The following is a 12785-nucleotide window of genomic DNA, read 5'->3' as shown; positions in this document are numbered from 1 at the left end:
CGTTTCAGTCCAGGCATTGTGCCTGTCAATGTGTGACCTTATAAAGCAAACATCTGTGCCATATTTAACATCATTATTTCGCCCTTTCTTTCATTATAAATGATAATAATACAAAACACTAACCCTAATTGTCCCATTTGAATCGAAATAAACCATGGGAACTCCATTTTATCATTGTTTTACCACGGGCTGACCATTTTAAAAGAACGCGGCTTAAATAGTCAGCCCGTGGTAAAACAATGGTAAAATGGTGTTTCCGTGATTTATTTTTTTAATTGAGCATGCTCATCAATTACCCCCGCTGTGAACACGAAATGGCGTTTTAACACTTTCTTTTCTTTTCAGATGATAAAACCATTAGATTCTACGGGAAACTTAGCTGATGTGCTTCTTAAACAAGAAACATATTCTAAATTCTCCCAACTATTGTACAAGGCAAACCTTGTAGAATTGTTGTCTGGAGATAGACTCTTTACAATATTTGTTCCAACAAATGCAGCTTTCAGCAAATTATCGGGAGTCATTAAAGAAAAAATATTAACAGAGAGAAAAACAGCTGAAGGTAAAAAAATTTACCGCTTTCTGGAAACAAAAAAAAATAACAATGCACAGAGCACAAAGAATCAAGATGTAAATTTCCGATCTAAATATGCCAGAGGTTAATGTCCAGACTTTCTAGTCAATTGTAACTGAATTTGAAGTTTAAAAAAAAACAAAAACAAATACACGTGTCTTATCTCTTTCTGGAAGTACTCCTGATAAAGTTTTTGTCATGGCCGTTGGTACATATATGTACGATGAAAATCTTATAATTTACAATTTTAAGAAGTAAACTTCTCCTACGCCATTGCCTATTTTCTCATCCATCTTTACTCATTCGTCAAAGCATTGTTTATAAACAATCAATGTTTGTCTAACTACGATCCCCTATTGCCCCTTACCACATTCAGTGGGAAGTTTTCCTGTATAATTCCTGTACACTTTAATGCATATCAAGTTGTTGTTTTTTAAGCTTTAGCGAGATACCACGTGGTGAAAGGTATCCACTGTGGGGCCAGCACCATCGTTACAAACGGAGTAAAAACTTTACATGGAGAGCATCTCACTTTTCGCTGTAAATACAATGGGAACTACATCAATGACGCCAAAGTTTTATCTGAAGACGTCATGGCGGCCAACGGCGTTGTTCACGTCATCGACAAAGTTCTTCTACCAGATACAGGTGCTAACTATAAGTGTATTTAGAAATTGACGCATCATTTTTATAAAGATTTTTACAGAGACAAATCCAGATGTAATTTAAAAAAAGGACAGTATGCATTTGATTTTTTTGCGAGTTAACAGTCTGATTCTATAAGCCAGAAAGATAAAATTGCATAATATGTTTGTCTGTTTCTGTCAGCCTGCCTGTCTATTTTCTCTTGAAAAAAAAATGCACGAAATGAAGTATTATATAACTGTTAAATTATTGCAAGTCTTGATTTTGATAGGTGTTTTGAATTTTTGTTGCTAGGAAACGATTACAAACATACTTTAATTATCCTTAAACTTCTGAAATAAATTGCTTTGCTCTTGTATACATTTGATTTTGTGTGTTCAGATTCTGTGTTCCAATTTACAGTTATGAATATGTTAGAATTAGCAGAAAGACAAGACATAAAGACGTTTATAGAACTCACACGTGCTGCGGGTCTAACAGACAAAATACAAACCAAACCGGATATCACGGTTTTTGCTCCAAATGACGCTGCTTTTGCAGGTATATTACACGTGTAGTCTCATACAACACTATATAAATGTACTTGAAGTTGAATCCATTTCTGGAGTTTTGATAATGGTGCACCTAAGTGCAGATGTAGCCTACTTATAGGACTATATTTTTCATGCTTTTCAGACCACACCGATACAGAATATGCGATGTATACTGTATATTCATATGGAAGGGTCTGAAAAATTCCCAACGGTGTTAGAACTGTCAAATTTGGAATGCAAATTTTGGTCGTTCCATCTGCGGGACTCGAACTCGTACCTCTGTGACATCTATGGCGACACCGCCTGCACAAAGTCCAGCGCCCTAGACCACTCGGCCAGCTAGGCTATGTAAAGATATAGCTTTTGCTGGCCGGGTCATTCCTCCTCGTAGGATTAATCTAGGGCTGTAACTAAGTAAACAATGTATGGTAGTACGGAACAGCTAATCTAGGTGATATTATGTAGGATAGAGGATCAAATTAAAGATACATGTCACAACAAATTAATATTATACAAACGTCTCAAAATGTGACAACTCTATTCACTATACTGCTAGCGAATAGAGTCGTCACATTCTGAGACGTTTGTATTTTGGTGTAAGTAATATGTACTTCTTCCACATCTACATGCATAGAGTTTACGCGATGTATACATTGAAATCGCTAGGTCGGTGTATGGCGGAAATATTTACTGTGTAAGATTATAGGGCAAAAATTGTCATTTTGGTGTTTTAAATTGACAAAAAAAAAATAGCTTATAATGCCCTACATTTTGTAGCACCCCCTTTTTCTGAGGAATCTGAGCACCCCTCCTTTTCAAAGTGTATTGATCCGGCTCTGTATAGTTTCTGTCGAATATCACAAGATATGCAAGAACACGAAAGGCATTACAGATCACGTCACATGGCACATCGCACAATACATGTACATGGATAATTATGTGCATACACAGTACTGAACTATACAATGACATCATACAGAAAGACACCAACAGCACGCAAAGGCATATGTGTGTACTTCAAAAATGAATGTTAGCCCTAAGTTAGATAGTGATTTCTAAATTCATTTGATAAACCATAGTTAAGTAGACTCGAAATATGTTGACTGTTTAAGTGACACTAAAACATCAGCTTACAGATTATTTTTTCTTTATAAAGCCTTGCCGCCTGAGTATATGAAGTCATTACATGAACAGCCAGGAATTGTAGAACAACTGATTGATTACCATACTGTAAAGAGTAGACTCACAACAGATAAACTGGTTGGTAACCAGTTACTGTCAACTGAGCTCAAACCAACTCAACTTAAAATCAGTGTGTATATGAATGTAAGTGTTGTCTATATAACATTGTTAAATTTGCCGTAAGGAGGTGGACCTAGGGTAAGGGAAATAACTCTTGAGATCAGTGTTATGTTTGTATTATATTCAATTTCACCACAGCCTATCAAGCTTTCATCTGAAACAGAATGAAATCAGTCCATGTTACTTTGATGTTTACACGAGGTTGATGTAAAATGCTGATTACATACGTTAATATGATCTGTAAGACTTGTGTCCCTTACGCTAGGTCTACCTCCTTAAATAAGCCGGTTATTCTTGATTTTTACTCTTGTGAGAACTTCTACGAAGCCGTTTCCCCTTGTACTTAGTTGTGATGGTCTCATGGTAACGTGTCCAACGTGAGTGCTAGAGGTCGAAGGTTCGATCCAGGTCGAGTCACATCAAAACTTTAAATTTGGCAGTCACTGTTTCCGAGCATACGAAATAAGGACAGATTACCGACTGGATGATTGGGACCAGAATGGTACATCCAAATGCCTACATGCAGGATAATAACAATGTTAACTAGCCCAGGCATAAAGACACAACAAGACTGGTGCAATTGAATTTATCTACAATAAGTAAAAACAAATAGAAATATCGAACTGAAAAAGCCTTAGGATTGATTTTTGAAGTTTATGAAATAGAAATGGTTAATGTGTTGATATACTTATTCACAACAGAAGACTTTCTTGATCATTGTGATGCTTTGTTTATGATATGAGAAGACAATATGAGAATGGGGTTGCCTTTCATGCTAGCAAAGAACTTGACTAAATATATTGAAGTTAGACAGTCCTGTTGATGTGCCGAGTTAGAAATGTACCGGGTTGTCCTATTTAAATTATAGTCGTATTTTAGGAGGCTTATTTTATTTTGACAAGACCAGGTATACTAAATTCGACGTCTTCATAAATGCAAGGTTTGCTTGTGACGACATGTAAAAGGCAAATAAAAAGTTTGAAGTTGTGACTAAATTGAAAATAAAACTCCTGTGACACATACAACTGTATTTCAAAATCAAATTGTTTTTGGATTCAAATCACTCAATAACCTACAAAAATGTATAGGAACTCGTATAAGTGATTATATGCAAAATATACCGAGGCCCCCGTATCAGTATATCTAGACCTATGTGTAGATTTATTACCTTGATGACATTCCTTTAGGGTTTAACTGTGGATGATGCTCATCTTATAACAGTAGACAAAGAGAGCTGTAATGGAGTTCTACATGTTATCGATAAAGTGTTAGTTCCACCAGGACTCAATCTTGTGCAACTTCTTGAAGTATTTCCTGATTTAAGGTAAGGTATTATTAATAATGTATAAATACTACCAAGACTCAATATTGTACAACTTAATTTTTTTTTAAAACTTTTTGAGTAAAACCTCCTCAAAACTAAACAATATAAAACTCAGATTACCTCATGTTTACATGTATGAGCAACCCAAACATGTCACAAACAAATACAAAAGTTACAAAACGAGTCATAAATTCTCAGAAATACTCGCCAAACTCACCGCGATCTTTATTGTATTCATAGTAGTCTATACACAACAGTTGTGTAAATATACGAAAATAAACGTAACATGGAATTTCCGTCCGCCATCTTGCTTTTGACCAATCCCATACACGATCATGACAGTGACCTTATATGTATTGCTTTTCTAATATTTTTTTTTATCTAGCATATTTTTGGATTTAGTCAAAAAGTCAGGTTTAAAGGAAAATTTAACAAAAGATGAACAGTTTACTGTATTCGCTCCTTCTGACGATGCATTTAAGGATCTCAGTGATAGAACAAAAAAGTTTTTCTTCGAGTCAAAGGAAGGAATCAAAATGGTAAGACGTAAATACAAACAAAAATATTGCATATTAAATGTCAGTCTTTGTAAAAATGATGCAGTCTGTCGGTAAAACATGCATGTTTTGTAATTACCGACCATATTGGAGTGTTAAATGATTTCTTGAACAATCGAAGTCATAGAATAATCATAAGATTTTTCTATATCATTTTATATTTCTTTGGAATGCACTTCAAATGGAAGCGCAGATAACACCTTCAAAACTTCTAATGGTTTCTAATCTTACAAAATATTTTCTAAAATAGCAAGGGAGGTTAAGTGAGGTAGAGACCAAATAGTGGTCAATTCAAATAGAAATGACATCTTTGGATGATTTTTGTTTTGTTACTGAGGTTATGAGGTTTTGACATGCTTGTTTTAGATTTTACCATTTTGCCAGATTCTTTCAAATACCAATACATAATATTCTACTAACACCTTTTTATCTTGTTTCTCTTTCAACCCATTTAAAGCTATAAACATTATTATATACTTGTTGGCTTGGAATACCGTTCTACATGAAAGCCAATTTAACTCTTTACAACCAAAAAAAAATGAAATAAAACATTGCTTTAAGTAGTTTCAATTCGATCTTATTTTTCAAAATAAATACAACGGTAGACAATGCGTGTTAATAAAGGGAATAACATTTTTTTCAAGAATTACTTGATGTCTAAAAATGCACCATTACTCCTAAAAATAGACGTGAACCAAGGAGAACCTGCAATGGTCCGATTTTGAACTCACCTATAAATTCTGACAAAAACGGTGCATAAATTCAAGTCACTGTGGACATTAAATCTTCAATAAAACAATACAACACATACATACATACATACACACATTAGCCTACACAACAAGTGACTTGAGTGTAGAAACGCGAAGATTTAGCAAAAATATCCATGAGGGAAATATTCTAATAGTTAAATTATGAAAACCGTAGAATAAAAGTAGTCACCCTTTATGATTAGCTATAGGCGTCGACTTGGTAGACTATGGACTTAATTGAATCTAAATGTTGACCAACCAAACCTCTTGAGATACAATTGACGTAAATGAACAATATGACAGGTGTTCAAAGACGCAAGAAGAATTGGCATGTGTTAATGACATATCTATCTATTTCTTTTGATTTTGTAAAACTTATTGATTTTTAACTTATTCTTTATTCCATTAGTGTTTCTCTTTCCAGCTTTTGGAGCGTCACATGATCAAAGGATCTGTTGTTTCCATTGGAATGTCCAAAGGAGCTATCTATACACTGCCTTCTATCCAATCAGAATCAGAAACAATTGACCTGACATTTGGAGGGGATGACACGACACTAATTATAAACAAATATGCCAAGGGTTTGACGTTAGATATGCTAGCAACAAATGGCGTCTTGTTTAAAATTGACAAAGTTTTGCATTGTTCAACTTGCACATTCAAAGAAAAGGAGAATTTGTAGTATAAGGTGTTGATTTTGTTATTTTATACCCGCCTGTAGATCACGAATCAAGTTTTCCTTTTATCGTCTGCTTTTGCGTATACTCTAATAAACTATAACAGTCGTTTGGAATTTGAAATTTCAATACACTATTAGAACCGTTTAACATTACCATCCCCCGTCCAGGTAAAACGAAATTGTCTTTTTTTTCATATCAACGGAATACAAGTCATTTTAGCAAGTTTTTCAAGGGGCGTTACCCGCCAACACTGGACAATCTACTTGGCAGTTTCATTGGGGAAGAAGTACAGTAAACATTTTTTTTTTAAATTTAAACTATTTTCACATCGGTAAGTACCTAAATGGTTTGTAATAGGCTATTTTAAAGTACTTACCGCAGCTCCAATAAATCGAAAATTTGAATTTGAACTCTACTGATGTACTTTGCTTCAATCAGACAGTAAACCAGCCTTTCGGGTTAGACAGTTACTCACCTCTGATTAAAATTTAAAAAAGACGAAATTGTGAAAAAGGACTATTTGAACCATTTCCGATAAACCAGCAAAACAATGTTCACCTTAGCTCAAATATGATTAAACGACTTTCATTTAAGATGAGACAGGTGTAAAGATAATGGCTATTAGGGTACAGTTTTACATCTACTAGAATTTAATTTCCCTCATAATTTAATAAAACTTGACGATGTGAGCTTTTAATAGGGGGAACATTTTGCTTTTTGTTAAAATACGAAACTAGTCGGTATTATTATATAAATTCCTGTCACACTAAAATTGGCCTAGCTCTCATTGCTTTTGTAGACAGAAGATAAATTCGTAGTGATAACCGTTATGAGGACTTCATAAATACACAAGAGAGAAACAGTGTTGCCTTATGAACTACTGGTTTCCTATGCATATATAATACTTGTAATTAATTACTGGTTATTTTAAATTCACTCAAAGGGTTGTTTATTGGTCAAAATATCACTTTTTCTAATTTTTGATAACATTTAAATGAAATTAGCAAAATATTTCAAATTATCTGTCCTCTTGTTGAAAAAAATATCAATAATTTCTTTTACAGGATATAATTGATATTTTTCCAACACATGCTACAAATTCGCCCTCAAATATCACCACTTGAAGACCGCATAAAGAAAACCATTGCCCATTTCGCCAATAATCTGACATACATCAGAAATGATCATGCACGTAAAAGAAGTGTTTTTCAAATAAATTGCCATATCCAAACTATGCTTGATTTTGCTATGGAATAATAATTTTTAGCGTGACTCAAACACCAATGATCCGCTAGATAAAATTTTACCCTTTGAATAATTTTTGTTCCAATTCAAAGATTTGGAAGCGTCGCTATAAAGCTACATTGGGTCCGTCGAAACGATAGTTAATAGCCCAAAATTTACAAATTCCATACAAATATCTTTACTACAACTGTCGTAAAAAAAAGACGTGTTTGTACTTGTACAAAAAAACTGATCCGTCAATTGTGGAATGGTTACTTGTAGATTTACGATGCTATAATGAACGAATTCTTTTTTCTAAATATCGACAAGAAAATACAGAAGCATGAACAGTGGGATGATTCAAATACGTCAAAATCCAAAAACATGGCCGTAACGTGAAAACAGGAAACAAAGGTGATTTAGCGAACCACTAAAATAGATTACATATAAAAATGAGGATGAGAAAAAAAAAAACAAGATGTAAAATAATAATATTACTCCCCCCAAAAAAACAAACAAACAGAAACAAAAATAAAAAAAATAATAACGGGAGTGACATCATATTTTGTGAAGAGGTGAGTACGTCCTGCTTCGCAAACGGAACATGTCCTATCATTACCTACACTGTTTTTCGTTACATTTTACAACTACCGGTATATAACACCGATTCGAAGTATCTACTTTGTAAAAAGAAGGATGAACAAGAAGAAAACCAAAGATCCTTATCGTGAAAGATATGTCTAGTGTTTAGGTGTTTGGTGTGATCTTCGCAAATAAATGAAGTTTTTTTTTTTTTTTTTTTTTTTTTTTTTTTTATCTTTTTCTGTGCTTAAATATTTTTGCTGTGCTTGAAATAATTCGATATTAGCATAGCATTTACTGTGTTTGATACGCGTCGTTTGGTATAGTGAATCAAAAGCTGCATATTTTGCCATAAATAGCAAAATTACGTTATATTATCAATTCAGGAAATGTATATTTTTATAAAAGAGTGACATTGTTTATTTTATTTTCCTAACCTCTGGTTCCGTCATTAATAACAAATAACACACTTCTAATTTTTTCAAACACAAAGGTTTTCGTCAGGGGTATACAATTTTTGATAAAAAAAATATATATATAAGGCTAATTCCTGTATTTAGCACTGTTAAAAATTCTTTTCATTTCCATATAATCACGATCTTGTTTTTACCGCATATTTTTGGCCGAAGATTAAGGAAAACTTGATTGACCTTAAACTTTATTTCGGCATGTTTTTGTTCAATTGTGTTGAATGGTCCGTGATTGTAAGTAAAACCGAAATACTAATGCTCGATCACCCAGAGTCTTTCCTTTATCAGTATACGCCTTGTTTTTGTTCCTATAATCTTTTAATTGAAGGACAGTAGAAATTAATTGTTTAGGGCAAGAAGTTTAATCCATTCAAGAGAGTAACTCCATAAATGATAAGAAAGGATTAACGAGATTGGAATAAATCAAAGTACTGTGAAACTACGTATATTCGTAGGTTCCATTTTTTGTTGTTTAAAGGGTTAACATTATTTCTAAGACTTTTGAATTGGAAGATTCGAAAATTCAATGAAAATAAATAATGATACAAATGTTTTGCCAATCCAACAAAACAATGAAAATTGGTATATCAAGAACAATAATACTTTCGCAATAACCTTTAATCTATAAACGATTTTTTGGACTAAAAACAAATTATATTAAAAGAAACCGATGACTGAGGACAATATTTGGTCCATAAAAACTCATATTAACTGGAAAAAAAGTGTATCAATGTTTTGTGATATACACATTCAATCTAAATGCGATAATGAATTTCAACCAAAAAGTATAAAAATGTCACGGAAAATGCAATGCAAGTAGAATGTAAACGTTAATATGAAATAAAGTTCATAATGTAATGTATCAGCATTTCTAATTGAATGAAATAATTCTGTTATAATACCATAGGAGAATGGTACTGACTGATACGCCGAAATGCCATAGCGGAATGCGAGGGAATTGATTAAAATATTGGCGACGGAGTCAGTTCTAATTTACCGAGGACGCCTTACCTACCGGTGCACCTGGTCCACGCTCCCAGTTTTTAGTGGAGTCCGAGTTGATCATTTACTTTTGTTACTTTGCAAAAACATGCATTGTTATAGTTATTTATGTTCTTTGTTGTGTTTGTCCGTTGTTCATATCTGGGCCTTGTCCCTGGATTACATTTTTTTTTATTTCCGCTAGAGTCTTGGTTTCCTTTAATACTCTTTCTCAAGGGCTTTCAGCTTTTTTCGATAGTGATCACTATATGCAAAGTATTCTCTAAAGGGTTAAAGGGTTATAAACCTTTCCCTATGATGTATTCAAGCTTTGTATTAGCACGTTAAGTGCAAACCGACGACATGTGTTTTAAAAAGGTAGACCTAGGTTAAGGGACACAACTCTTTAAATCAGTGATATGTTTGTATCATATTCAATTTCACCAACGCCTATCAAGCTTTCATTTGAAACAGAATAAAATCAGTCAAAGTTACTTTGATGCTTACACGAGATTGACGTAAACTGCTGAATACAAACGTACCAATGACTTTTAGGAGTTGTGTCTCTTATCCTGGGTCTACCTCCTTAAGTTTCAATGATCGGAAAGCCAAAAAAAAAAAACTAGATGTCTCACATTGATGTCTGAACATCAGCTGAATTGCTATTAGTGTATGCTGATTAGTGGTTTCGACTTCCCATATACTTTCAATGTATATAAAGACAATAGACAATTATTTGTCTCTTGTAGAACGTCATGTCTGGTAAAGTCCTGTAAGGAACTTAGTAAGATATTTTTTTTAAAAGATGAGTTACATATATTCGATAAACAAAATTGTCGAAGTATGGAAAATATCTACCTTCGATCAACGATACAATTCATTCAATATTACGAAGTGAATGGGTGCAAAGAGTGAGATTGAATAAAAAATACAGATGTCAGCACTCATTTAGTCCGAATAAAAACAGCTGCCAACACCCTATTGAACAAATTTAACGTAAGCAAGTTTTTTGTTGAATGTAATCCAAAAGATAAGAAAGAGGAAAATCTTTAGATTTTTTTTGATAAATAATCAATCTCCAGTTTAAAGTGCAGTCTCTCGGATTTGAATTAAGAGTTACTTATCTGTGTAAATATGTCAATGGATTACCAACAGTTGGCACAAACTTTGCATCTAAATTGTAGGATTTATTATGTTTTTTATTTATAAGGTGAATAAGACTCATGTGGATATTTTAATAGAAAAACATGTATATATAAAGAAATTATTTACTAGATGTCATATTGACTTCATGATGACTAATTTACAAGCATTTACGGTACTTGATTATGTATTCGATTTACATTGCAAAAACAACTTTGTTTGACAATTTGGTACTAGTATACCTTGCATGCAAAATGTGCTTTTATATTATATGTTATTTTTAGTTCATACACAGATAAGCGGATTTGGTAAACACACGTTTGAGGGAGGGGTTTACTTAGAAAGAATGGGATACTCAATCTTCCTACTATGATACCATACATCGTATTTGTTAAATATTTATGAACTTTCCTCGCACCTGTTGAAAGACGTAACCTTCTCATCAGCAACTTTCTCAAATACATATGAAGACAATACTAGTAGTCTACAAAAAAGAACTTGTACCAAATAAATTGAAACCCGAAGCCAAATGAAGCAAAGAGAAATCCTACAATGTGTTATGTAGTACCTGAAGCCTAAGTATTTTAGGGACTTATTAAATTGGCTTAACATATGCACATATACATTGATAGGAATTACACATCAATTTCACAAAAAAAGTCATTAGTGTAAAGTTGATCGTATGTAATGACGTCATAACAAAAAAATAGCATCATGACTTACGATCAGTTTTACACTTACGACTTTTTGTGAAATTGACACCTGACCTGTTACGTTTTTTGCATTACATTATCATTTACAATGAACATTTACAAAATAGTATTCAAGTTGTTGTTGTGATCATCTATGAGTAAGTTTTATTTTATTTAACCAACTTCACATTGTAGCGATTTTATGCTGTCTGTTTACATGTATACTACAAAATACCGTAATTTGAGCGGTAGGTTTAGCATGCTATAAAATTTTGGTTTAACCAACCATTTTCATCGCAAATGCCCGCATAAAGCCTAGACCATTACAGTTGTGTCCGACTTTTCTGTGTTTTCCTTATCATTGTCAATATATTTTGTGTACGATTTAGCGGATAAATTTTGTTGCGTTAGTCGAGTAGACCGTGGTATACAATGTAAATACCGGCGGTGATACGTTAACGTTCGTCGAAGGGCGGTGACCAATCGCAGTACATGCTACATTTAAGTTATACTTTATGTTTATAATTGTACGGTTTAGTTTTGAAATTTTGACAAGATATTTTATTTTTCATTGTTTTGCTTAGTTTTGTTTTTGTTTTTGATTTTTTTCTGTTTCGTAAATTATGTGTTGAAATCATAAGCTGCTATTGTTTGATTGACATTTGGTGCATTTTTTTCTTTTTTTGACAATTTGGAGATTCTTAGTTTATTTGTATACTTAGTTAATAAATTGGCTATCTTGCTTGACTAATCATGTATATTGTGTTAATTTTGTTCTAGCGAGTTTTTACAAAATGGTGAAATGGTTGCGCATTAGTACATAAAAAAAACTATATTTCCTTGAATGAAGTGAATTAAAAAGTAATTTGTTAAATGAACTTTTGATATTCCTTTTGGCTGTTGTCTTTAGTTTTGCCTATCTATGCGGTTGTGCTGTTATTAAGAGTAATCAAGGGAACCAAGGTTATAGCGGTAATCAAAAGAATGTAATCCAGGGACAAAGACCAGATATGGAAAACAGACATACACAACAAAGAACAGAAAGTAACTAAAATCATACATACAAAGTAACAAAAGTAAATGAGCAACTCGGACTCCACTAAAAACTGGGAGCATGGACCAGGTGCACCGGTAGGGTAAGCGTCCTCGGCTTTTCTAGAAGCACCCGCCGAGTTGCTCATAAAAAGTCAAGTCCGGGGTAGACAAATGAGGGAAGGAAAACTATTACTCTATAATTAAGACAAACTTATTTTTTTTTATTTTTTATAACTTCAAGGTGAAGCTGTCATCTTCACAATAAGAAAAGTCATGGGATTAATTTTACCA

General features: G+C 33.2%; 1 protein-coding gene across 2 annotated transcripts in view; it reads left to right on the top strand.

The window, feature by feature from the left end:
- LOC148605761 (periostin-like) overlaps positions 1 to 6480 on the top strand; it is a 38799-nt gene extending 32319 nt beyond the window's left edge. For both annotated transcript variants that reach the window (XM_088548249.1, XM_088548250.1), the window contains exons 8-14: positions 346 to 562; positions 1013 to 1222; positions 1622 to 1759; positions 2909 to 3078; positions 4242 to 4378; positions 4764 to 4917; positions 6112 to 6480. In XM_088548249.1, coding sequence (XP_088404375.1) covers positions 346 to 562; positions 1013 to 1222; positions 1622 to 1759; positions 2909 to 3078; positions 4242 to 4378; positions 4764 to 4917; positions 6112 to 6369 — 1284 coding nt within the window. In that variant the 3' untranslated portion in view covers positions 6370 to 6480. The remainder of the gene's footprint in view (positions 1 to 345; positions 563 to 1012; positions 1223 to 1621; positions 1760 to 2908; positions 3079 to 4241; positions 4379 to 4763; positions 4918 to 6111) is intronic.
- The last annotated feature ends 6305 nt before the right edge of the window (positions 6481 to 12785 follow it).

This window comes from Perna viridis, chromosome 10 (genome assembly GCF_037379345.1).
Source record: "Perna viridis isolate PV_CMFRI_1.1 ecotype Kerala chromosome 10, ASM3737934v1, whole genome shotgun sequence".
In the NCBI taxonomy this organism is placed as follows: domain Eukaryota; kingdom Metazoa; phylum Mollusca; class Bivalvia; order Mytilida; family Mytilidae; genus Perna; species Perna viridis.
This window is presented reverse-complemented; position numbering and strand designations above follow the sequence as displayed.